Source organism: Palaemon carinicauda, chromosome 19 (assembly GCF_036898095.1).
Source record: "Palaemon carinicauda isolate YSFRI2023 chromosome 19, ASM3689809v2, whole genome shotgun sequence".
Lineage (NCBI taxonomy): Eukaryota > Metazoa > Arthropoda > Malacostraca > Decapoda > Palaemonidae > Palaemon > Palaemon carinicauda.
This window is the reverse complement of record NC_090743.1, coordinates 122541215-122569176: the sequence shown is the minus strand read 5'-3', so window position 1 is coordinate 122569176 and position 27962 is coordinate 122541215. Positions and strand designations below refer to the sequence as shown.

Below are 27962 nucleotides of genomic sequence, written 5' to 3'. Positions count from 1 at the left end.
ACTATCTCATGATCCAATTACCATATAACTCATTTCCATCTTTAGCCCCAGCTATAGTGATTTCTATCCTCTCCTGATATCTCTCTCTACCCATCTACCCGACTGCTTTCACATTTTCTTCCTTAAATTTTCATCATTCACTAGAGAACAAGACCTTTTGGTTAGCTCTATGAAAGTCAAGCGACTGGGTTCAACAAATTTCCAAACATAATTTACTGTTACACTTTAAATATATCCCTCTATGAGTTCAAGATATATAATGAGTTCTCCCCAGTTTCCTATGATTTGTTTTGCTAAATTAACCTATTATTCTTTTCAAGAAAGTAAAAAACTAATCATTTTTACTTTTTCATTACCAACCAATATTTGAAACTAATACTTATAATGAGGTTTAACTGAACTTGATGTTTTTCTCCAAAGAAAGTCTAAAAATGTCTTCCCACTCAATGTAAACAGCACATTAATGAGTGCTCATATAGTGAGGCTGTGTAGATGTAACATAGTCAGCTAAGGTAACTAAAGAGGATTTTCAGATATCAGATAACTTATGAAAAGCTAACTTCAATCTCTAGCCCTAGTGAACAATTAATTCATATTACCAGTAGTTTAAAGCTTAGATAAAATATACCCGATAACCCAATAAACATTAAAAGCCCTTTTTATCAATAAAATAAATTATATACCTATCTGAAAAAAAAACTCTTGAAAAACACATTTAAATCATTACCTATTAATGTTTTCAATTCTTTTGGTGGAACTGTCTTCAAGAGGCCTAACTTCTGTTGCATGATCACTCCCACATGGTGGCTCTTGTTTGTATGACCTGATGGAATGTATGGTATGACATTTTCTTTCTCAACTTTGCCCTTATTTTCAGTTAATTTTGTTCGAAGTTTAAAGGACAAAGTTGGCTCTGCATAGCTCTGCCCTGACACTGGTATGGTTGGTTTCAATGGCACTGGTACTTTGAAGGTTTTTTCTTTACACACACCAGTCCTTGAATTTGAACAAGAGGCTTTACTGTTTTCTCGGCTTGGTCTCCCACTATGTTGTAAACGCTTTGAGCTTCTCTTGTCTCTAATAGGAGACCCCTCCCTAGGCGAGCTTTGTGATAGGGGAGGTATCCATGATATATTTTCTCTATAATTAAGTGAATCGTCTTGAGAACGTCCTCTTCTTAAAATTTCTTGTGATGAGCTGCCTGAACCATCTGTATGAACACTTCTTCTTCCTGACCCAGGATCAATTACGTTGAAGCTACTGGTTCGTTTTCGGTGCGTCCGTCTTGTGGATGGATTTGCACCACTAGAAATTCTATTTTCCTCATCAACATTGGCTCCCTCTTTTCTTCTATTGATGTGAGAATCTTTTAAAGATCTTACTGATGTTTGGCTTTCATTTTTCCTAGCCTTTGCTTTTTGTCTGTGACCTCTATAGCCCTGATAAAAGATAGAAGGATTAAAAGCTACTTTAATTAAATATGCTGTGGTTTTAATAAAATTCAATCAAATGTAATTTTAAAAGTGACTTGCATATCTCCAAGTTATACAAACCAGAGTAATTTATAATAGCGATAGGATTTCTGCAGTGCTGGAATGGCCATTGAATTGTTAACAAGGTAGTTGGTTAACAATAAGTGGTAAGAAGGGGGAAGACCCGCCCACCTGCCTGTCACAGAAATGCCACTCTTGTCCTTAAGCCTGGAATTGAGAGGGGTGGTGGAGATGGAAAATTCTATTTACGACAAACCTTTTTCACAGGGAGTCTAACCTATCAGTGGGAGGAAGTCTCCTAGAATCAAAATGGAATGTTTTTTACTTTTCTGGACGTGTCAGCCTTCTTGGTCTCGTAGGGGAGCGAGATACTTCCCTTTTCAACCTCGTAACAGGTAATAATGGTGATGTAAATTAGGAGCTGTTTGGGCTTGCTTAGTACTGGCTTAGAAGGAAGTTAGGGTTAGCACACAGACAACTTAACTCCCTGATAGGGAGATGGCATCAGCATTGTCAAATAAGCCATATCAAGAGAAATGTTTGATATTAAGAGTTAATTCTTGGTTGTGGTGGTGGCCTATTGGAAATATCCCTGACTTGCACTCTGAAGGGTTCGAGTCCTGTTCATGCTCGATAATTTCTTGTAGTGTCTGCAACCTCATCATCCTTGTGAGCTAAGGATGAGGGGTTTGGGATAGCCTATAGGTCTACTGCCTGGCCATCACTGGTCCTAGCCTTGGAGGAAAAATGACTGGAGATGCCCTGACCCGGATTAAGGGAAGCCAGGTTTTTACCCTTCTAACTGTCAGTTCTTGATCCTTCAAGTTAATCTCTGTCACTGTATTGGAATTTGTAGTCAGTTCTATTCAGACCTTTGTTTAGAGACGGTAACCCTTATTGTGCTTTCATTAGCGATGGCTCCTTCCTGTGCTGCTCTTGGTTGTACGAAAAAGATCAGTTGCCTGCCTTTAGGCAAAAATCAGTAACAACAGTTGTGAGATCATCACAAGCTGTGTTCAATGTCATCCATAGACGGCTATAAAGGTCAACGACTTTACTGTAGTTCATTATTCCAAGGAGTTTGTAACTGATTCACCAATAAGTTGAGCAACAAGTTTAAAATTATTTTTTTTTTTCTAATAAAGTATTACAGGAAGGGACCATCGGTAATAAAATAGCACAAGTAAATAGTTATCAGCTATAAATAAAGGTCTGAGTAAAACAGACCGAGTACCAGTACGCTGTCGGAGGATTAACTTGGGATCGAGATTTGACAGTTTGAAGGGGTGAATCTGGCCAAACCCTGCCCTCACGGGTTCAGGAAAGAATTCTTAGTCAGGGCATCTCCAGTAGTATTAATCCTCCTAGGTCCTAGCTTAGATGAAGAGGGGACTTGGGCACTCATCATATGTATACATTGCCAGTCTCTAGGACACTGTTCTGCTAGCTAGGGTATTGTCACTGTCTCTTGCCTCTGCCATTCATGAGGCGTCTATAAACCTTTAAAGACGTAGCCTGCACGAAAGGTGCTACGTCACATAATTCACTAGCATCAGAGTTCCTAACAGCGTGTAATGGTTGCATCTGCTGTATCATCACAAGAGGGGAACTACATAGAGGTCGAAGGGCCAATTATTACACATCTCCTCCAGTCTTATACCGAAGGTTATAGAGAGGATCGTACTAAGTCCCATGAAGGTGCTAGGAGTCTTATGCAACTACTGAGCAGCCACCTCAGGCTCCAAGGAAAAGGGGACCAAGGGCTAGTGGGCCTTGACGGTAAGGTACAGAGAGACAAAGGTGGTCTGACTCCTTCAGACCCCTTTTCATTTCCAAGTAAGCTTGTTGCAGAATGCTACAATAAGTGTTATTGCTCATCAGCACTACTTAGTGCCCTATCAAACTGTTGGAAAGCTTGCAGTCCTAAAAATACTACTCACATTTCCAACAGGTTAACATGCAATTTCTTTATTCTGGGAAACACCCTCTGAAGCAACTTGGACCCTCATGTGAGCACCCCACCTCTCCTTGGATGCATACAAGAACAAAAAGATCTCTTGTTCCACTTGAACAAGAAGGATTAGGAAATACTGTAACTGACAGCTGACTAGTGACACTTCAAACACTACAGAAGTGATGGCTGGTAGAGACCCTCGTTTGGAAAGTTTCTCTTATGACGAAAGACATACAGTATAAGAAGACATAGTTACGGAAGAGTCAGAAGAATGGTGACACTACCCTTCTGAGCCGGCGCTCAAGCTGCTACTTTGCCAGCCTGGACAGGGACTTCCCCCTGTGCTTGGCAGTGAGACTCGACCCCCCCACCCCACACACACACTCACTCACTGTAATTATATATATATATATATATATATATATATATATATATATATATATATATATATATAATATCATCCATGTACTGGGAGAAGAGGGGCTAATTATTATTATTACTTGCTAAGCTACAATCCTAGAAGATACTATAAGCCCAAGGGGTCCAATGGGGAAAATAGCCCAATGAGGAAAGGAAATAAGGAAATAAAACTACAAGAGAAGTATTTAACAATTAAATAAAATAAAATATTTTAAGAACAAAAAAACAAGAGGATGAGAAATAACATAGAATAGTGTGCCCAAGCATACCCTCAAGCAAGAGAACTCTCTCCCAAGACAGTGGAATACCATGGTACAGAGGCCATGTCACTGTCCAAGAATAGAGAACAATGGTTTGATTTTGGAATGTCGTTCTCCAAGAAGAGCTGCTAACCATAGCTAAAGAATCTCTTCTACCGTTACCAAGAGGAAAGTAACCTCTGATCAATTACAGTACAGTAGTTAACCCCTCGAATGAATAACTGGTAATCTCAGTATTGTCAAGTGTGTGAGGACAGTGGATAATATGCATAGAGTAAACCAGACTATTCGGTGTATATGTAGGCAAAGGGAAAATGAGCCGTAACCAGAGAGAAGGATCCAATATAGTACTGTCTGGCCAGTCAAAGGACCCCATAACTCTCCAGCGGTAGTATCTCAACAGGAGGATGGTGCCTGGCCAACCTACTACCTAGGAATCAAGCCTTTCATCCCGACTGACAGTGCACGTGCTCAGACTGGAATGGGACCTAACACCAGTAAAGCAGGAGCTTACACTCCTGTTCCATGTACCAAGACACCTTACCAGTCTGGATTGGTTTTCAGTACAGCACGATCTTTGACATGCAAGCCAGAAAAGAATGGCCTGTGTCTCACGTGACTCCTGCCCATCAGTATTCTAGACACCTTTGACAATATCTTCTTGGAAGTAGCAGAGTCTGAAAATCAACAAAGACAAGACAGATGAAGAGGATGAACTAAAAGAGGAGAAGGAGCAAATACTTCTTGTCAACCTTCTTTACGGTCGCAGTCTTGGAAACCAAAGATGATACTCTCACACAGTTAAAGGTCATGAGGCCCTTTTCAAAAGCAACAGAGACAACACCTGCCGGTACCACTCCCTTCAGTGCCTTCACAGGTGTAGCAGAAATTGAGAAGACACAGAGGAACAACCTCAGAGGTCTTGATGGTACCAAAACCTTCTCCCTCCGATGAGTACCAGCTATGCCCAGGGAAGACCAATTTCCTTAGGTTCAGATTTTCATTGTTATTGTGCAGCCAAATGTAGCATGGGGAGGACTGGGAAGTCTTAACCCCAGAAAAAGGCACAAGGATGATTACATTAATAGTAGGCTTGCGTATGACCTGCCTCACATTTGTTGCTTATCCAGGAAACAACTGCATATCATTGTGCTTTCATTTAATTTATCCAGGTTAACCCAAACACAATTGTGTGACTGCATACTTTTTCATTTACTATAAAGAGATGGCAAAAAATTAAAAAGGCCAAATTTTGAGAGGTAGCAAGAGTGTGTGCTGCTTACAGTCAAGCAAAATGTGCTAGTCTTGCTGAGTGGCAAGAGGGTGGGGCGTCCGGTAGTTATAACTAACTCGTTAAATTTTAATGGCCATTCCAGCCTCACGCAAGTCATACTCGTGTTAAAAGACAATGGTTTGTACTCAATGTAAGAAAAACTGAAACAGCAGTTATATTGTTCACACACTATGACACTTTGTGTTTTACTTATTTGTCTGAAATTTTACTGTAATGTAAAGCAAAACAGGGTAACATTAAGAGAGCACTAAGGAAGTAACATACTCACACTTGAGACTCGGCTTGATCTTCGCCCTATCAGCACACTGGTGTTCTTCTTTCTGTTAATTGATTTGTCTTCATAACCTTAAAAATAAGCAATATTGAATTTATTATTGAATGCACTTGAAAATTTCATCTAAGAAAAGTAAATCTATGAATGTGTATCTGATTAAACTGATGCCATCAGTAACTGCAACAAGCAATAGTTACCAGGACACAAACTAGTGGTAGAAGTTTGTGCATCAACTAGACGTGTACTTGTCTCCTTTTCTTTTCGCTGACTCTCCTTAGCTTCAACTCTTTCTTTCAGTTTTTCCAATACTTCTTCAACTTGATCTAAAGCCTTGTTCAAACCTGAAAATTTACAAGATTATTACACAATAAAATAAATATTACAATTTTTTGAGTAATTTGCATTCTTCCTAACTATGGAAACCTAAGTTCTTTAATAGACAATGAATACCGAGTGGCAGTAGGTAGCTGAAGGGTGCCAGATAAGCCACATACACCTAACAGACCACTGAGCCCTTACTTTGATCTTAAACCTAGGACTTGTTGGGTGGTCGAGGTAAGAAGTGTAATTCAGGTTTGTATAATTCGGTAAAAATACAAATTACTATTAAAACTTGTGATTTGTTCCTATATAAATACAACCGTTCATCCTTTAACCCTTTTACCCCCAATGGACGTACTAGTACGTTTCACAAAACTCATCCCTTTACCCCCATGGACGTACTGGTACGTCCTTGCAAAAAACTGCTATTTACATTTTTTTTTTGCATATATTTGATAACTTTTTGAGAAACTTCAGGCATTTTCCATAAGAATGAGATCAACCTGACTTTGTTTTATCATAAAAACTCCATTTTTATGAATAGAACTTACCTGGCAGTTATATATATATATATAGCTGATTCACACATTTGGAGGAGGGAAACAGACAGAAAAACATAGTTGGGGAAACAACAAAAGAGTTGTAGGAGAACAAACACCTTGATTCCTTACCAGCTAAGGTAGCTGACTTCAAAGGTAACTGCCTCTAGAGTCGCTTTCCCTTAGGAGTGTTCAGCCAGGAGTAGACCTGCTACGCTGCAAACAACTCAATCGAGTCTGTCAAAGGGGTAGGACCAACAACTTGACTAGACTTCAGAAAACTACCTTCCCATATAAAAAAACCTGCAACCTTACTAAAGCTAACCATCTAACCTTGCAGAAATAGATATAAACTATCTATCTGGACTGAGGGAACTGTACCACAGGAAGAGGACCTCAGACAACCATAAAAAACACAAACCCAAATACAAGTACATAAATTAAGGTTGAGTGGGGGTAGTAACTCCTTTGCCTAATACAGAAGTCGCAGCTACGTATGGGCCCAAGGTATAACACTTGTCATAGTCCACTCTTACCTCTCTGAGGTAATGAGAAGCGAAGACAGAGTTGCTCCTCCAGAACGTTGCGTCCATGATCTGCTTAACTGACATATTTTTCCGGTATGCCAGCGAAGCAGCAATGGCCCTTAGTTCGTGAGCCCGTACTTTTAACAGGGCGAAGTTTTCTTCCTCACAAAAGAGGTGGGCTTCCCTAATAGTCTCCCTCAGGAAAAAGGACAAAGCGTTCTTTGACAGGGGTTTTTGAGGATCCTTCACCGAACACCATAAGGAGTTGGAAGCACCCCTCACGCTCTTAGTGTGGGCCAAATAAGCCTTGAGAGCCCTAATGGGGAAGAGGAAGCTTTCCTGTTCCTGACCTACTAGATTCGTGAGGTTAGGGACTTCAAAAGTCCTAGGCCAGGGTTTCGAAGGGTTCTCATTCTTGGCGAGAAAGTCGAACCTCAAGGAACAAACCGCTCCATTTAGGGTGAAGCCTACACGCTTCTCGATTGCCTGGACCTCGCTGATCCTCCTGGCAGTCGCTAGAGTTAAAAGGAAGAGGGTTTTCTTAGTCACATCTCTCAGAGAAGCTTGCGAGATAGGCTCAAACTTCCTGGAGCACAAAAACTTAAGCACCATATCCAGGTTCCAAGAAGGGGGTCTTAAGTGCACCTGCTTCGTTGTCTCAAAAGACCTAATGAGGTCCTGCAAGTCCTTTTTCTGAGATAACTCTAAGCCTCTATGCCTAAAGACGGTTGAGAGCATGCTCCTGTATCCTTTAATGGTAGATACAGCCAGCTTAGCATCCTGCCTGAGGTACAAAAGAAAGTCTGCAATCTGGCTTAGAGAGGTAGAGGACGAGGAAACCTTGCGCCTCCTGCACCAAGCTCTAAAGGTCTCCCACTTTGACTGGTAGACTCTTTGTGAAGAGATCCTCCTTGCCCTGGCAATAGCTTTCGCCGCTTGTGCCGAAAAGCCTCGAGATCTAACGAGCTTCTCGACAGTCTGAAGGCAGTCAGATTGAGAGCGAGGGGGTTTTGGTGAAATCTCTCGAAGTGGGGTTGTCTGAGAAGATCTGGACTTGCCGGGAGTCTTCTTGGAAAGTCCATCAGCAACCCCACCACTTCGGTGAACCATTCCCTCGCAGGCCAGAATGGAGCCACAAGGATCATTCGTCCCGAATCGAGGAGAGCGAACTTCTTGACAACCAGATTGATGATCTTGAACGGGGGAAAGGCATACATGTCCAGCCCCGTCCAATCCATCAAGAAGGCGTCCACTGCAACAGCTTCCTCGTCCGGGACTAGGGAGCAGTAGTTGGGGATCCTCTTGTTTAGACCGGAGGCGAAAAGGTCTATTACTGGTCTGCCCCACAACTTCCAGAGGCTCCGACAGACATGCGGGTTGAGAGTCCACTCTGTAGGAAGGACCTGTCCCCTCCTGCTGAGCATGTCTGCCCTGATGTTTCTCTGCCCTTGAACAAACCTTGTCAACAGCTGGGTCTCGTTCTCGTTCGCCCAGAGGAGAAGCTCTCTCGCAGTTGAGAACAGAAAGAGGGAGTGAGTTCCCCCTTGCTTCCTTATGTACGCGAGAGCTGTGGTGTTGTCGGAATTGATCTCCACAGTCTTTCCCGACACCGAGGTTTTGAAGGCCTTGAGCCCTAACAAAATGGCCATCAATTCCTTCCTGTTGATATGCCAACTGACCTGACTCCCTTCCCAAATTCCTGAGACCTCTTTGTTCCCTAGTGTTGCTCCCCAGCCTGACTCGGACGCGTCTGAGAATAACACTAGGTCGGGGTTCTTCTTGAACAAGGAGATCCCTTTTCCCAACAGAGCTGGGTCCAGCCACCACATTAAAAGATCCTTGATCTCTGTTAGAATGGGAAAAGAAAAAGTGTCCTCCTGGATCTTTCTGTTCCAAACCTTTGCGAGGAAGTGTTGCAGAGGCCTTAGGTGCAGTCTCCCCAAAGGGACAAACTGCTCCAGGGAGGATAGAGTTCCCAGCAGACTCATCCACTCCTTCGCTGAGCATTCCTGCTTCCTCAAAAAGTCTTTGACTTTGTCCAGGCACCTGGTCTGCCTCTCCTGGGAGGGAGAAGCCTGAAAAAGAACTGAATTCAGAACTATCCCCAAATAGAAAATAGTCTGATTCGGCTCGGTCTGAGACTTCCCCCAGTTGACGATGAGTCCCAGGTCCTGAGTGATCGTATAAGTTTTCATTAGGTCCTCCAGACATTTCTCTTTCGACTGTGACCGGATCAGCCAGTCGTCTAGATAGAAGGAGACCCTTATCCCCTCCTGGTGTAACCAGCCTGCCACATTCGCCATTAGTCTGGTGAAAACTTGGGGAGCTGTGCTGAGACCAAAGCAAAGTGCCCTGAACTGGAAGCACTAGCCCTGGAACACAAACCTCAGATATCTCCTCGAAGACGGATGAATGGGGACGTGAAAATAAGCGTCCTGCAGGTCGAGAGAAACCATCCAGTCTCCTGGACGAACTGCAGCCAGCACTGACTGAGTCGTCTCCATGGAGAACTTTGTTTTCTCCACGAAGGCGTTCAGAGAGCTGACATCTAGGACTGGTCTCCATCCACCCGAGTTCTTGGGAACCAGAAACAGGCGATTGTAAAAGCCTGGGGAGGCGAGGTCTTGAACTGGCTCTATTGCTCCCTTGACCAACATCTGGTCGACTAGCTCCAGAAGAGCCTCTCGTTTCCCCGCGTCGGTGTACTGAGCCACTAAGGCTAGGGGAGAGTCTGAGAGAGGTGGTTTCTTTAAAAAGGGGATCTTGTAACCTTCCTTGACGACTGAGAGGGACCAGGTGTCCGCCCCTCTCCTTTTCCAAGACTGCCAAAAACGAGACAGTCTTGCCCCTACTGGTGTCTGGAGGACTTCCATCTCATTTTTTGGACCGGGGCCTAAACGCACCCCTGCTGGTCCTTGGCCCTGACTCTTGTCTTCTCCCCCTAAAATCCGCTCTTGAGGAGATCCTGCCCCGAAAGGGCTGTTGAAACTTCTTCTCCTCCTTCTTCAGAGGAGCAGGAGCAACAGGTAAGGTCTTTCTAGCCGACCGAGACAAAAGGTCCTGAGTAGCCTTCTGAGCCAGAGAAAGGGAGATATCTCTGACCAGAGCTTCAAGAAAAAGATGACGTGAAAAAGGGGCGTAAAGTAGCTCCGACTTCTGGGCAACAGTCACAGATCTAGAGGTGAAGGAGCACAACAGGGCCCTCTTCTTTAAGACCCCTGCTGAGAAAAGGGAAGCCAATTCATTAGCTCCATCCCTTAGAGCTTTGTCCATGCAGGACATGATACTCGTCAGGTCCTTCGTGTCCTCCAGGAGTTCAGACTTCCTGGCCAGAGTCCCGAGAGACCAGTCCAGGAAGCTGAAAACCTCGAAAACCCTGAAAATTCCCTTGACGAGGTGATCAAGCTCCGACATGGACCACATCACCTTGGCAGAGTTTAAAGCATGCCTTCTTGCCGAGTCCACAAGAGCCGAGAAGTCACCTTGGGAGGAGGAAGGCACTCCTAACCCCAAAGGTTCCCCTGTCTCATACCACATACCGGCCTTGGAAGCGAGCCGAGACGGTGGAAAAGAAAAGGTGGTCTTGACAGCTTGTCTCCGTTCCTTCATCCAATCATCCACTTTAGCGAGAGCTTTCCTGGCTGAAATTGAAAGTTTCATTTTGATGAAGGCCGAAGACTTAGTAGCTTTCTTCCTGGTAAATTGAGACTGAGGAGAACGAGGGGCCGAAGGTTGAAATTCCTCCCCATAAAGTTCCAAAAGAGAGCGAGAAAGAACCTTGTAATCGCTAGAAGAGTCGGCAGGTTTTTCTTCCTCTTCCGAAATATCCTCGAGGTCCTGCTCAAGGATAACATCCCGAAGAGTTGGGCTGCCAGCAGTCTGGCAGCGAGAGCTGTTTGAATCCTGGCGCCAAGCGCCGCTAACATCCAGTCGGCGAGAAGTGGTATCGTCACGATGACGAGAAGCGGTATCGTCACGATGACGAGAGGCAGTATCATCACGATGACGAGAAACAGAAGAGTCCTGAAGATGCAGGCTGCCGTCGCCTTGAAAATGCAGAATGCATTCATCCTGTTTCCTAAGAAACGAGGCAGTAATGTCCAGGCGTTTCGAAAGGGAAACGGAATCGTCACGGCGCCAAGAACGAGAGGCAGTATCGTCCTGGCGCCGGGAGAGGGGGGAAGGCAATTCCTGGCAGCGTGCCGATGAAGAGGGTGTGCGTTGTCGTACGGCCGACGAAGTGCGCAGAGGTTTCTTGGGAGAGATACTAAAATCTCTCTTAGAAGAAGATCTCTTAACAGGCAAAGAGACGTCCTTACGTCTGACGGACTGAGAAGGGTGGCTGAAAGCTTTAACTAACGATGAAAGTTGTTCCTGCATAACAACCATGAAAGCTTTAGCAACCTCCGCTGGCTCTCGCAGTGCCGAAGACGGCAGTTGTCGTACGGCTTGACTGGGAGCGCTGGCAGAAGAAGCAGGGAGTCTAGCAATATTAACTGGGCTAAGGACTCTCTGTTTCGCCCTTTTAACAGGAACACCGAAATCGTCTTCCGAAGGATCAGGGTCTCTGCTACTCGAACCGGGAGAGGGAGAGCGAGACTGCACGTCCCGGTTCCACCCTCTCTTCATTGGTCTTGATTCGTAACGCCAATTACGTCTGGGAGAACGATCAGGCGAAGACACAAACGAATCCGACACGCCTTTCCTACGGCGGTCAAGAGCAGCCTGGGAGATCGCAACAGGACTGTCTGAGGCGACGACTGACCGAGGATAAGCACCTCTCACCCCCTTTCGGCTTTCGACGTACCTTCTCCCTTGGTCCTGGGAGCTTGGTAGAGGTCTAGACCTAGGGGTATGACAGATTCGATCAGTCGCCACCTCCACTGCACTTTCACAAGTACTAATTTCACCTACACCCTTACCTTTAAAGGCCTCCAACTGCACTTTAATGGCCTCCAATTCAGCAGCTAATTTAGCATACCCAGGGTCATCCGTAGGCACAGATCCTGTAGAAGGGGCAGGAGTCACTACATTTGGGGAAGGAATACCTTCCAAAGGGGTTACAAGCAAAGGGTCAATAGATAAATCTAAGCTAGGCTCACTAGCAGACTTTGACTTTGATTTAGCTCTTCTAACTCTATCAATCTCAAGTTTGCGCACATAACGCTTCATAGCTAACCAATCATCATCACTTAAAACCTCGCATTCCTTGCACTTATTATCTAAAGCACATTCAAACCCCCTGCAACCCATATAGATAGTGTGAGGGTCAACCGCAATTTTCGGCAACCTCACCTTGCAAATATCATTCGCACAAACTGAATTTTTTCACTCATGATAATAAAGGAAAAAAGACAAAAAAACAAAAACAACACGATTGCCAAATCCCAACACAGTGTACTTCACCAAAAACTAAGTCCAAAAAGGCGATGAAGGGAAAGCAATCCGAAAAACTCTGAAAGGCGGACCAACGATGTTGTCGATCCGGCCGGCAGAGATAATCTGAGGAACGGAAAACGGGAATGATTCCAAGTACCACCCTGTAAGGGTTGTTAACCATCTAACCACACAACCACCACAAGGAGGTTGCCGCGATTTTCGATTAAATTCTGCCGCAGTCGGAGACTCAGCTATATATATATAACTGCCAGGTAAGTTCTATTCATAAAAATATATATTGCAAAATGTGCTTGAAAAAAAAAACGCCTGGGGGTTAAGGGTTGGAAAGTTCCAAATAGCCTGGGGGTTAAGGGTTGGAAAGTTCCAAATAGCCTGGGGGTAAAAGGGTTAATAGGACCCTTATCCTTAGGAGGAATGAAGTAACTATAATCAAATTGTCTGTTTCACTTTCCTGGGAAATGTCAAAGCACTTTGGTCCTGTACAGGAGCAAAAGTGATGCCTCCTGTTGACAACCTAATGACCTAAGCATGAAGATGAAGCAGGTGTTATGCTAGGTCATTGCCGGAGACTGGTAGACAGTCAAGGAAGAACCTATATCTGGTTAGATGATATGTTGCCTGAATGTATGGTAATTAAGGATTGCATACACTTGCCCATCCTCCCCCTCATTTGGGAGGATGGGGAAGATACTCCCAAACAATACTTATTGGTTAAGAAAAGTTGCTTGATCCTGTAGCTGACCTGCATCTAACATGCAATCCAGCAGATAACAGTGACTGCTACTCCCTAAAGGAAAGGGAAGAAATTAAGAGGTAAAAAGGGCCAATTGATTTACGTTGAGACCGCTATCTTAGCCAAGGTAATTCTTGTCCAGCAAAGGACCTTACTGGCAACACATTCTGCTGAGCAACTACCACCAGGACAAAGATACAAGTATCCAGGTACCTATGGGTATGCCCCAGCAGATAATGGGCAGAGAAGGTTGTCTGTTGTTATCCAACCTCTGTTTTCAAAAACTACATGCCTTACTCGTTCTTCCAGAGAGCTGGGATAGATCACATATCTGGAAGACACTAAAGGAAAGAGGAAGGGCAATGCCCAACCCCTTTGCAATAGGAAGCAGCAAAACTTTCTTCCTCCAACAGAGCACAATGATCAAAACTATACTGTCTTCATCGTCATAAGGCAACACTCGCAATGGAACAAACGGCAAACAGTTACGCTGGCTAATAGGAACAAGAATGTGGATGTTGGCAGGCTGCATAGACAACTGTAATACAGCTACAGTTTATCAGGTGAACTACAAATCCTTTCTTCCATAATCTCACACACCACGATGATCTGCTAATAAATTATCTAAATATAAAAGCAAAAGATTAAAGCTACTGGAAGTACGTCTTACTATTCGGTGGCTGAAAACAAAGTGAGGGGCCAATAGCTTGTTGAGTAGGCAGCGTTTACCTGGCCGCCCACCAGTTAACTCCTGCCATCTTGTTAACATTTAACAAGAGTATCCAGCTTTACTAAAAGTATGCCCCTATTGAGAGATGAAGGTTTGCATTCATTCAGGAACAAAACAGCTTTAGAAAAGCTGTTTCCATACAAATCTAGTTGTTATACATCAACTCTTTCATTATAAGCATGCAAATTAAATTAATATACTTCAGTTCTTTCATTATACTGTACATCAGGCAGTACACCAGTAGACTCAAACGTCATACAGTATAACATGCTTAAAATATACTAGAATAATATACTTTACCAGTTCTGTTGGGTTGAAAAATTTGCTTGGACATTTTAGAGGATGAAGTTACTGCAAATTAGGACATTTAAAGTAATACAGCTTTCTCCCTAATCATGAAGAATTCCTTGAACACAAGGAACCTCAGCCATGAAGCTTTACTGTAAATTTTGAATGAAGGCCTTACAAGCAAACCTGAAAAAGCATATACATAAAAAAGTGATAATAAACAGAAATATTTTAAATGCAGTAACTGGTAAAATCACAAATTTTTGAAAAATGAACTTGTATTTTTCCTAACATGAATACAAACCCTCGTCCTTTAATAGAAGACTTATCTTTGGGAAGGAGGAAATTTCTATAACCAACTACTGTAGCTGGTTTACTTTCCCTGGAATGACAAAGCACTTTGATCCTGTGTAGGACTGAAAGTGACGACTTCTAACAACCTCCTAATGACCTGGGCATGAAGATGCCCTTTTCAGTGACCTGAGAACACTGGTTACATCCCAAACAGGTGGTTAAGTTCCCTGGCAAGCAACATTGCACAAAGCTAGTCATGAGCATGGACAATCCCAATGAGGAAAGGTCCAAACCTTTCTATCAGAAGACCTACCTCAAGGCTGAGCAATAGACTTTCACTGCTGTGATCGAGAGGAGCTTCTACTAGCAAAGGTAGAAGAAAATATCTGCAATCAATTGCTGAGATTCCAACTGGAGAATTACCTCTTCTACAGAAAGCATCATCTCGAGCTACTGCTGGGTATGAGATTGACGAACAGTAAACCAGAGGCTTGTTGTTGAGCTTTGCTATTAGAGGATGGTGGCTGAGCTTGACGGAGATTGTATTCCTCTACCTGAAGAGAATCTTGCTGACAGCTCCACCCAGTTGTCCAGAACCCAGGAGTGAGCCCATTTTGTCAATTCACTAAGGATCTGAGAAACAGTACCACCTTGTTCGCTGACATAGGCCACTATGGTGGTATTGCCACTCATCAATGCCACACAGTGACCTATCAGCTGTTGTTGAATAAATTTTAAGGCCAGGATCACATTTCTTTCAATTCTAATATATTGAAGTGAAATAATTTTTCCTCCTGAGACCAACACCTTGAGGCTATTTAATTCCTCAGGTGTGCACCCCATCCTTCCTTTAATGTATCCACAAACTGACTAGTTTTATGATATTTCTTCAGAGGACTGAAGAAGCATCACGAAACTAGTCAGCTGTATCTCTGGGAGAGGGCACTCTAAGGGAAATCCCTTGAGTAGATTCTCATCTCTCACCCACCATGCTAGATTCTCTCTTACTTCCTGGTTGACTTGGACTAGGGGGGTTGACTTATGGCACCATCGGAAAGAACGCTGATGGAGTCGCCCACAAGTATAAGTTTCTCCAAGGACAAGAGGTGTCTGAACAAAATTTTGCCAATGTCGCGCTGGGACAAGTTGTTAGAGGAGGAAAGGTTGTGCTACTTTGTTGAGTCTGCTGATGCATCTTTCCAAAAGATCTATCTTCCTATTCTTTGTGTCCACCAGCATACACAGGTGTTCCTTCCTCTGCTTGGGCTCAAGGCTACATGTCCAGGTTGTGATAAAATGCAAGAAGTCTATCTCTGTGCTGGAGAAGCTGACCTCAAAAGGAGGAGAATATCAGCTAGTCTTTAAGGTATCTAATCAGATGAATGCCGTAGACATGAGACCAAGCTGAAACAAGAGCGAAGATTTGTGTGAACAACTGGGAGGCAGTCGACAGTCCACACCACAGGACTTTGAATTGAAGAATTTTCCCCCCAAAAAGGATGAAGCGCTGGGACTTCTTGCTGGATCAATGGACTGGGATCTGGAAATATCCATCCTTAAAATCCAGGATCAGCAAGAAGTCATTCCTCCTTACTGCAAATTGTACAGTATTCGCCGTCTCCATCTTGAATGGATGGTCAGAACAATCCTGTTTAAAGAGAGGTCAATGACCGCTAAGCCTGGAGATCCACGCTTTACGATCTGAAGTGCTCCTTTGTCCAGTATCGTCTTTACCGTTAGATGGCGGTTGAGGTTTTTCAACCAGTTTGGGAGGCTAGATATAAATGTTTTTGCTACCCAACTGTTAAGATAAGGAACAGAATATAGCATCTGTCCCATAGGACCGGTACAGACCAAACATCATCAACCATCCCGTAGGACGTACTGTCCAGTCATCAGCACCGTTCTGCTGCCACTTTGCACATTGGTTTGCTGGGTCGTCCTTGAAAGTCTGAACAGGTGATAGCCAATCGTAGTGGCCCATGGCTCCCTACTGCTTCTGCCCTTTCTGCATTCACCAAACCATGGTCCAGTACCAAGCATTGGGTCCTTTCCAGATAGCACCGCAGAGCCCTCACAGGACACAAGAGCATCTCTTCTTCATCCCTGCCTGACACCTCCCAGATGGAGGGGATGGAGAAAGACTAGAACCTGGGGTCATGCACCGCCTGATTCTCTGAGTCTTGACCATGAAGTCTGGCACAAAACTGAAGGAGACCACCTTCCATCCACGAGCTTGGGTGACTACATAAGAGAGAGAGTGCAGCTCGCTAACCCTCTTCGCCGATGCTAAGTCCTGAGGACCAAGGTCACGTCCCACTTCGGGCCCCTGAGATCCAGGGGTGGGCAAGACTGCTCGAAGCCCCTCACGAGAATAAACAACTCCCAGGAAGAAGAGAGGTCTATACCCTTCAGTCAATAGACCATGTACTCAAGGCTGAGCAGTAGCCTTTGACGGCCAAGACTGAGAGACGTTTCTCTCAGTGAAGGAAGACGAGGTAATCTGCGATCTGTACAAAAGATGCTAAGACCAGAGAAATACACCACTACGACACAAATTTCAGAAGATGGCCCATTTTACCCGATAAACCTCTGTGAAGGTCCTCCACAGATATCTAGACATCTGTTCTGTGGCTCAGAAAAGCCTCTCATTCGGAGGAGATGCTAGATAGTCTTCACCCGTGAAAAGCTAACAATTCCACAGATTTTTGGTACCTTTGCAAGTACAGCACACAGAAAAGAGTGGGTAAGGGGGGCAGCTTTCTCAAGACCTTGACAAGAAGAACAAGTAACTCAGGATACCACTCGGCATGTGGCCATCTGAGAGCCACCAGTGTCATACCGAATGCTGGCGTAATCAACTTAATCAAACTCTATTGATTACTGGCTGGATCAGGATGAAGGGGGAAAGCTGTGTACATCCAGGTGATCCCATGGGTGTTAGAAGGCATCTTCAAACAGTGCCCTGGGTCCAGACCAGAGGAGCAGAATATAGTTTTCTGTTCAGCCAAGTGAAAAACAGGCTGATCCCCAGAGAGCCCCACAGGGAAAGAAGGCTTTCTGCCACCCAAGGATGCAGGGACCACTCTGTTCCTACAACCTGCCCTGAGGGATGAGTGTGTTTGCTAGTACATTCCTCTTGCCTGGAATGTATCTTACTGACAATTCCACAACATGAAACGCCTCCTAGACGTGCATTCCTGTTGTCAACTCGCAAAGGAGTGCGAGACTGTGCTTCCATGCTTGTTGACAAGCTACTATGGTGGTGCTGTCGCTCATCGGCACTATCGAGTGCCTTCTCGACCGTTTTTGGAATGGTTGCAAGCCTAAGAAGGCTGCCTGCATCTCGAGGACGTTGATGTACAAAATCCTTTCTTGCTCGCCCCACACTCCTGAAGCGACCAGGCGTGCTCCCCACCCCTCCTTTGGTGCATCCATGAACAGATGCAAAACTAGAGATCAGAAGTTGAGTGGGGCTCCTCTGATGAGGTTGTTCTCACCAAGCCACTAGAGCAGATTGTTCCGGACCCTCTGCACTACCGGCACAAGATGGTTTGCCGAATCCCTGTTGGCTACCCTGTGATCCTTCAGACACCACTGAACCGATCCCTGGTGGAGTCGCCCGTGGGGATCAAGCTTCTCCAACAAGGGCAGATGGCCGAGAAGACATTGACACTGTTGAGCTGGAACAACAACTCCAGCAACTTGCTGATGCGATCATCCGTGAAGACTCTTGCCAGGTCTATTAGCATTTGATTTCTCCTAGTTTATAACAATCCCAAGATCATGGCAACATGTGAGAATCCAATCTTGACCCAGAAGCAACAGACTCCACGACAAGGCTATGATCAGCCAATCATTGAAATACATCCAGAGACGTATCCCTTGTGAGTGGACCCAAGCGGCTAACATGGTGAACACTTGAGTGTTCATCTAGGGAGCCATACACACTATGAAACAGAATTTTGAACTGGTACACCATACCATTAAGGGAGAAGTGGAAGTACTTTTGAGAGGTCTGATGAACAGGCACTTGAAAGTACGCATCCTCCAGATCTGCTGAAAGCATGAAGTCTCTCTCTGATGGAAGACAGTACAGACTGCACTCTTTCCATCCTGAACTTTGGTTGACACACAAACCCATTCAGCGGAGAGAGGTCAATGACTGGTCTCCGGCCACCTGTTGCATTTTCCAACAAGAAATCGCCCTGAAAAGACTTCAAGCATGTTCTTCCCCAACATCGCTTCCACTTTTGTAAAGTATATCACTGCACCCGACCACTGATCGAGTCAGGACACAGTAAGATAAAGGCCAAGGATGAAGCCTTCATGGCTGCTAAGACGACGAGAAGGATGTAAATTCTGCCTTGAGTCTCTCCAACGGGAGCAGCCCCACCCATCAGAGCACACACTGACGGGTACCCCTGCAGAGGTGCAGACATGATGTTCTCTAGCATAAAGAACCTCTGCTACCTAAAGAGTAGGAGAGGCAAGATCTTGTTTGACCTGACAAAATGGAGAGAATTTTCAGATCCACAGATCTGATGATCAACAAGCTCTAAAGGCAGGTCTACAAGATAAGACCCAGGCCACTCCAACGAGGACTTCAATCACTAAGGGGCACCGAAATGTTAAACAATTATTGAAGACCTCCCTAAAATTTGGAGCTAATGATGCCTCCCCAAGGCCATTGCCAGTTGCAAGTGTTTGTGAGCACGTTCTTGAAGTCTCACATTGTTTTCCATCATATCCAAGAAGGATACAGGTGAATTCTCCACAGAAGTAGGAGTTGAACAGATTGGACAATTTAGGGAAGGGGTGAGATGTCACAATCCCTTCGGTATCTAAGTTGTCTGTGGTCCTAAGACTACCGATAATGAGGATGGTTCTACATTGGGTATTTCTGCCTGATCGGCAGGTGGGGAACATCCATGCTTATTATCCAAGGCTTGTAGTACAGTACAGTAATCTATGCATCCATGGGACACCATCTATGCCTAAGGAAAGCCATAGTGCTGAGGAATTTCCAGCAGCTTACTGTATTAGTGGAGAAAAAAAGAGATATCACTAGTTTATCTACGGGGGCCACTATCACAGATTCTTTAGTTATTTTCCCAAGGATAATATCACTATCTTAGTCATTACCAGCATGGAGGGAGACAGAGGAGGACCAAATTACAGGAAGAAGGAAGAGGGCCAACAGATTCCTTTAATTTTGAGGATTAACCCGAATGTTATCGATCCCGTTTCAGCTTATTCTCCCTTTTCATCCCATATTCCAACAACTGCGCTGATGGCCAATTTCTGCACTCGTTGCAAGGGAAAGACCAAGAACAACAATGCCCTCTATTTATAAAAAAAAAAAAAAAAACAATTTGGTCTGCCAACTCCAGAGCAGGAATGCTTGACCACTAGTGGTTTCCCCATCATCACACACACTGTCACTGCACAGATGAAGACAAATGAGGTTAAACAGCCAAAGTAAGAACACCAAGAGTACAATTTACACCTAGACTGCTGAAGTCAAAGTGGTATCTTAAAGTGCCAGCATGGGGTCCGGACTTGGAACTTCACCCACCAGTAACTCCCGACACACCTCGTTAAATTCTAACAGCGGAACTCTAGCCAAGCTGAAATCATACTCCTATTAAAGGATGAAGGTTTGTATTAATGTAAGAACGAATCCCGGTTTTGCTCCTACCGTTTTTATCTGAACATCTGCCATGAAATGTTCTTTGTACTGTTAATGAGAAATTCTGATAGGTGGTGCCTCTGTCCAAGCTACTTAACATAATCGAAGTTCCAACAATTTACATTTATGACTTCTTGATGATGATTTTTCAATATCAGAACATACAATGTAATATTGCTCTTATTTCAGTTTAAAGGTTGCTCGTGAATGGCAGAGGCAAGGGACAGTGACAATGCCCTAGCTAACAGGACAATACCATAGAGAGTCTGACCATACACACATATGATCAGAGGTAGACCTATAGGCTCCCCGGCCTTAACTCCCAAGGGTGGTGAGCTTGCAGACACTACTAGAAACTATCAATGATAGACTAGGTTTAGAAACATTTCTTTGATATGTTCAGTCTTGTTGTCGATTCACCCCTTCCTTGAGTCTATATATCAATGTTTTGGAAGCAGTCATATGCACAATATTTCTCAATGTTATGATAGAAATTTGATTTATTTTGTTATTGCTTCTATCTTATCATTTTTGTGTTCTAAAACCCATGGGCCATGCAGAAGCAAAGACCAACATAAACAAAATAATGCCAAAATATTTGGCCACTCGACTAACGCACATAGCACAACATGTGCTGCTTACCATAACAGAGGAGTAAGGAAATAATGTTACATTGGGAGCAATGTGAACCATGACAAAGGAATCTCAAACAAGTAAATAGAGTAAATGATGTTAATTTTGTAGAGAAATATACCCATAATACATCACCCATAGAATATGAAAAATACCACGTCCCCCATAGCAACTACTCGTGACGTAAGTCAGCTGAATTTTAACACATACTGTACACATTAAGTAACTTAAAGTTTAGTTAAAAATCACATTTTTGGGCTCAAGCCATGGCGTCCTGATGGAAGGTTCCTTTTTGGTAGCTTCCTTGGGTATATAACTACTAAGATATTCCCAGAGAATTTAACCACAGGTTATCACAGAATTCTAACTTCTGGAGCGAGTATCCTAAAGGTTTCCCTTTTAAGACATCGTATATCAACAGGGGACGCATGTATTAACGCGCCACATAGCTATCTACACCCCGAACAGAGTTAACACTTCGGTGTGTAAGGGCGGAGAATAGCTGGGAGCCGTTCCACAGCTAATCTCGTCCGTGGCTACTTTTGGTACTGGAGACGTAAACAAACGGGCGCCATTGCTAAATGACGTCACGTCCGTCCTCATCCTTTGCATAGTAGCTCGCCTTACTTAGACGGATTTTCCCTGTGCTTACTTTATCGACTTGCATCTTCATCATGTCGCTACCTTCGGCCTCGCCTTCTTCTGGAAAGTTGAGTACTGTACAAGGTTCCAGTATTGTTTAGTTAAGCTCTGACCGTAAAGTAAATTTTACTTTTCGAGATATTTGATGTTTTGTGGCAGAGCTGTGCCTCAACCGGACCCGCCATTTTATGGCGTCGTTGTTGTTCTGCATGCCTTATTTAGTTAGCCTCAACAACGCTTCCGGCCTTATTTACTAATCGATACTATTAGTTTATTTAGTCTTCATAGCTAGGAACTTTTATATCGTGTTTTGACGCTTTTTTACCGGTCATCGATTGACCCCATACCAGTTGGCTACTATAGCCCCCAGGCCAGAGCGCCTATATCAGTGTTCATGCATGATATTTATCAGTGATCCTAGGCTTATTTATGAAGATAGTGGCATTATTTTACAATACTATTGACTGTGATGCAAGTGTTTTCGCCTTCAGGGACCATATAGGGGATAGGTTAGTTAGTGTGTCTTTCTAACCTAACCTACATGTAGGACCCCTATATGCTTCCTTCATCCCCCTGCCCTAGGGCATTCCCTCTGTGTAGCCTTGCTCCCCCTACCACGTAAGGGGATCAAGCTCTTATCAGAGTATTTTATCGCCTCTCTGTCCTCCCTAAGGGAATGATCCCCCCTTAGAGTTGCGCCTGAGAGTGAGGAACGGCTAGTCCTTCCTCTATTGCTAGGGCTAGGTCTACGACTTTCCTGCAATAGCGATATGTCTTCAATCCTTCCTAGTTCAGGACGTACATCCCTGCTCTAGGTTAGGTTTTGGAGGGGTTAATTCTGTTCCTTGCTGAAACTATACCCATGCACCGTTTTCAGTCAAGCTGCCTTACCTTAGGCTAGGGAGTGTCCTCCCTTCCTTAGTGGCCGCTCTGGTACAGAACCCCCTCCATGGAAGACCCTTCTCTTCTCCCCTCCCCACCTATACCCTTCCTCTGTGCATCACACCCTTTATCAAGTTAAAATTAATGATTAATATTAACTTAGTTTAAGAGCCATTCTTATGACTCCCCCCATACTCATTTTCTCTTTCTTTCACAGGAGGAGCAGATGAAGTGTGACTACGACTTCTGTGCTGTGAAACGCCCGCACTTCTACGGGCATACGGCGTGTAGGACTCACGCCCCTTGTGCCAACAAGAAAGGGGATTTGAAGTTCTGGGACCCGCAGAACTGTACGGTCTGCCAGGCTCGCCTAGTCGATGCCTTCCATAATCCTCCCTCAGCGGAGGTCAGGGACACTTCTCGGGATAAGCTACGCAAGTGGGTGCGTGGCTTCCAGAAGAATGCCACTGGACCGTACCTGGCCACTGAAGAAATGAGGTCCCTTCTGTTCCCAAAGGCCTCCCCCGATTCTGTGGTGCCCAAAGAATTGATCCCCACTGTCCAAATTACGGTGGAACCAGACGTAGTCATGGCCCAGTCCATGCACGAGTGCCACCTGGATTCCGAGAACGACGAACACATGTCGGATATTTCGGAGGGCACGGAGAAGACCCTTATGGCCCAAGGTGCGGAAGATGAAGAGGACCAGGTGGAATACACCGAGTCGGAGCAAGAGGTCGCTCTTCCTTCCATCACCGCCCCTACTCCTACACCGACGGAAGTGTCTCTCCCGTCTACCTCCGCTACCCCGGAACCCATTCCATCCGCCCAAGAGATGTTCCGGATGATCAAAGCCATTATGGACGACAGGCTGAAAGAAAATCAAGAGTTCATCAGGTCCATGATGGGGTCCAAAGAACCGAAGAAGATCTCGGTTAAGGATCTCCCTGCATGCTCACACGCCAACCCCTGGAGGTATGCTGAGCATATGGTTATCGCGACCGGCAGGATCTTTGTCAGCGATAAGATCGGCACGGTCCCCCTGGAAGATGTGGAGTTCTTCCCAAACTTCGAGGCCTACCCGGACTGTTACGTCCGGCTCCGTTCTGAATCTGCCTCTAAAGAAGAGACCGAACCCAAGGAGGAGATAGTGTTCGATCTCGCGAAGGCCCAGGCTATGCTAGCCAACACATTTAAAAGTAGGGGTTTTACCTGCTCTAAGCTTCCGGCCCTGAGCAAGAAGCACCCTACCTACGTCGCACCCGACGATGCAGTCCTTCCCTTCATGGAAAAGGCCTTCGCTGCGTGCCTCAAGGCTGTGGAAGAAGGAAAACCCTGCCCTGCACTGGAGGAGTGCAGACCCTTCTCCATAGTGACTCCCCCCGACGCTCGACACTGGAAGGATATCCAGCATACTTTCGTGGTGGGAAAGCTAGATCCTGACGTAGCCGGACGTCAGTTTAACGAAGACCTCCCGAAACTCAACGACCACCTCCTTCGTCGGGAACAAGATACGAAGGAGAGGCTTGCAGCATCCATGTCCCACCAGGTCCAACTTGACATCATGGCTTGTGACACCAGAGTACCAGACCACTACATGGTACTCGCCAAATCCCACATGGCAACCCTGGTGAAGGATTTGTATCACTTCATGAAGGCTCGGAGAGCCTGTCGAGAATTCGTGTTCTCAGGTGCCACTGTGAAACACGAACCCCGGAGGCTGATTTCCTCCAACATCTGGGGTAAACACCTCTTTCCCTCTGACCTCGTGAAAGAGATCACCGACAAAGCCGCCACGGAGAACAGGAACCTTCTCCACAAGTGGGGCATGTCAAAGAAGAGAAAATCCTCCCAGGACGACGGACCTCAACTTAAGAGGAAATCCTCCAAACAGAAACCCCAGCAACGTCAACAGAGACGACAGTTTCCGGGACCCGCTACTCCCCAAGTGGCAGCTCAGCCACAGCAGACCTTTCAGCTGGTCACCCAACCGGTCTTGTCACAGTCACCGGTTTTCACCCCTGCTTTCGAGCAACAGACGACTACCTTTCGTCCCAAAGGTAGAGGCTCAAGCAGAGGTGCAGGCAGAGACGTGTCTCGCCGTCCCTCCAGAGGCAGAGGAGGAAAGGGAGCTAGCGGCCGAGGCAGTAAGCCCTCGGGACACCAGAAGCAATGAAGTGCTTCCGGTGGGAGGAAGACTTCGCCAATTCCAGGATCGTTGGACCTTCGATCCCTGGGCACACAGCATCGTCAAGAAGGGTCTAGGCTGGAGTTGGACTCAACCACCCCCAACCTTCCAGCAATTCTTCCAACAATCAACCCCCCTTCTGGAAGAATATGTCCTAGATCTCTTGAACAAGAAGGTGATAAGGAAGGTAAAGTCCACCAGGTTCCAAGGGAGACTGTTTTGTGTCCCCAAGAAAGACTCCGACAAACTCAGAGTCATTCTGGACTTATCCCCCCTCAACAAGTTCATAGCGAACGACAAGTTCAAGATGCTGACTCTTCAACAGATAAGGACCCTTCTGCCTCGAGGTTCTTACACGGTCTCCATAGACCTGGCGGATGCCTACTGGCACGTTCCAATGAACCATCACGCTTCCTCCTACCTAGGATTTCGACTCCAAAGGAAAAGCTACGCCTTCAGGGCCATGCCCTTCGGCCTCAATGTGGCCCCTCGGATCTTCACAAAGCTGGCGGACGCCATAGTACAACAGCTCCGCCTCCGAGACGTCCAGGTGATGGCCTACCTCGACGATTGGCTAGTCTGGGCTCCATCGCCCGAGGATTGTTTAAAATCCTGCAGCAAAGTCACCCAGTACCTAGAACACCTGGGATTCAAGATAAACGTGAAGAAATCTCGCCTCTCTCCAGCTCAGAAGTTCCAATGGTTAGGAATCCAATGGAACCTTCAGTCACACCGCCTTTCCATCCCCCAGAAGAAAAGGAAGGAAATAGCAGGGTCTGTCAAGCGACTACTGAAATCCAAGCGGATCTCAAGACGCCAGCAGGAACGAGTTCTAGGCTCTCTACAGTTCGCCTCAGTAACAAACCCAGTGCTTCGTGCACAGCTAAAGGATGCCGCGGGAGTCTAGAGACGTTCTGCATCCATCGCTCGAAGAGACCTCAAGAGACGGCTCCCAAACAGACTTCGACTTCTCCTCAAGCCGTGGTCGGAAGCAAAGGCCTTGAAAAGTTCCATTCCTCTTCAACACCCACCTCCATCACTCAACATCCACACGGACGCTTCGCTGGAGGGTTGGGGAGGTCACTCCCACCAAAAACAGGCTCAAGGCACATGGTCTCCCCTGTTCAAGACGTTTCACATCAACATCTTGGAGGCCATGGCGGTCCTTCTAACTCTGAAGAAACTCTCCCCGCCTCCCTCGATCCATATTCGTCTAACCCTAGACAACTCGGTGGTAGTTCGATGTCTCAATCGCCAAGGCTCAAGATCGCCCCAGATAAATCAGGTGCTTCTTCCAATCTTCCGTCTGGCAGAGAAGAAGAAATGGCACCTGTCTGCAGTTCACCTACAAGGATTCCGCAACGTGACAGCGGATGCTCTATCTCGGACAAGCCCGATAGAGTCGGAATGGTCTCTAGACGCAAGATCATTCTCCTTCATCTCTCACCAAGTCCCAGAACTTCAGATCGATCTCTTCGCAACGAGCGACAACAATCAACTTCCTCGGTATGTGGCCCCGTACGAGGACCCCAAGGCAGAAGCAGTGGATGCCATGTCACTGGACTGGAACAGATGGTCCAAGATCTACCTGTTCCCTCCCACCAACCTTCTGCTGAAAGTCCTCTCCAAGCTGAGAACCTTCAAAGGGACAGCGGCCCTAGTGGCTCCCAAGTGGCCCCGGAGCAACTGGTACCCCCTGGTCCTGGAGCTGCAGCCCAAGCTGATCCTTCTCCCGGGCCCAGTTCTCTCCCAACAAGTACAGAAGTCGACTGTCTTCGCTTCATCATCGAAAATCAAGGACCTTCATCTCATGATTTTCTCTCCCTAGCCGCAAAGAAGAGGTTTGGGATCTCGAAGAAAAGTCTAGACTTCCTCGAGGAATACAAGACCGAATCCACAAGACGGCAATACGAATCATCTTGGAGAAAATGGGTCTCTTTCGTCAAGGCAAAAAATCCTAAGGAAATCACCATTGATTTCTGCATGTCCTTCTTCATTCACCTTCATGGACAGGGATTAGCAGCCAATACGATTTCAACTTGCAAATCGGCCTTGACTAGACCAATATTGTATGCCTTCCAAATTGATCTGTCCAGCGACATCTTCAATAAACTGCCGAAAGCATGCGCTCGTCTACGCCCAGCACCCCCACCGAAACCGATCTCCTGGTCATTGGACAAGGTGCTCCATTTCGCCTCCAACTTGGATAATGATTCATGCCCTCTCAAGGATCTGACTCAGAAAGTTATATTTCTCTTTGCTCTTGCCTCAGGAGCCCGAGTCAGCGAAATAGTGGCATTGTCAAGAGAAGAGGGTCATCTCCTGTTTACTGATTCAGGAGACATTACCCTCTCCCCGGATCCGACGTTTCTCGCCAAAAACGAATTACCCACCAAAAGATGGGGCCCCTGGAGAATATGCCCCCTGAAGGAAGATGCCTCTCTATGCCCAGTAGAGAGCCTCAAGGTCTATCTTCGCAGAACTTCGAACTTTGGTGGAGGCCAACTCTTCAAAGGAGAAACATCGGGCAGCGACCTGTCACTGAAACACTGAAACAACTAAGAGCGAAAATCACCTACTTCATTCGCAGAGCGGATCCTGACAGTACACCCGCCGGTCACGATCCTAGAAAAGTTGCATCGTCTCTGAATTTCTTTCAGAGTATGGACTTCGAAAGCCTTAAAAGCTTCACAGGCTGGAAATCCTCGCGTGTTTTCTTCAAACATTATGCGAAACAAGTGCACGAAGTCAAACATTTTGTGGTAGCCGCAGGTAGTGTTATGAAACCTGCACCTAACTCTGCATAGAACAGCGAGTTACTTGGGACTCTAACTCTTCGGGTGCCTATGTTGACCCTCGAGCGATACATAGTGATGTCGAAAACACTTAGTGCTTTCTTATAACTGTTCTTATCCCAGGTGAAATGTCATAGTCGTCACACAAGTGCCGCATGGCTAGAGCATGATGTGTTTTAATTAAAGACTGACGTTCCTCGAGAACGAATGCCTACTAATAAATTTGAAATTCCCTTTCAGATTCAAGAGCAAGTCTTTATTACTATGTACATTATAATTTACTGTAAATTAACTTTACTTATTGCTGCAATTCATTTAATTTTCTGCAATTGTGAAATAAAATTCCTATTTTATTACTTGTGCGTCTCAATCCGCTCCTACTTATACTATGAAATACATGCCTGTCATAGTTTTATTATCCCCTTCCCTATGGTTCATGGAGATACTAAGGTCCTAACCCTTATTATATATTCACTCTTACAATGTAATATTCCAATACGAATATTTACTCTTCATACCCTAGAGACGAAACTAACCTTCTCAGCACACAGTGTCCAACCACCACTTGTCTGCCTTCCAGAATGTTCCGATACGAATGCCAAC

At 45.4% G+C, this 27962-nt stretch overlaps 1 protein-coding gene across 2 annotated transcripts in view; it reads right to left on the bottom strand.

Moving 5' to 3' along the window:
• Positions 1-27962, bottom strand: part of LOC137658811 (uncharacterized) — a 46573-nt gene that overhangs the window by 11891 nt on the left and 6720 nt on the right. For both annotated transcript variants that reach the window (XM_068393867.1, XM_068393866.1), the window contains exons 2-5: positions 14246-14419; positions 5893-6036; positions 5690-5766; positions 728-1439 (exon numbers count right to left, since the gene is read on the bottom strand). In XM_068393867.1, the coding sequence (XP_068249968.1) occupies positions 728-1439; positions 5690-5766; positions 5893-6036; positions 14246-14279 (967 nt within the window). In that variant the 5' untranslated portion in view covers positions 14280-14419. The remainder of the gene's footprint in view (positions 1-727; positions 1440-5689; positions 5767-5892; positions 6037-14245; positions 14420-27962) is intronic.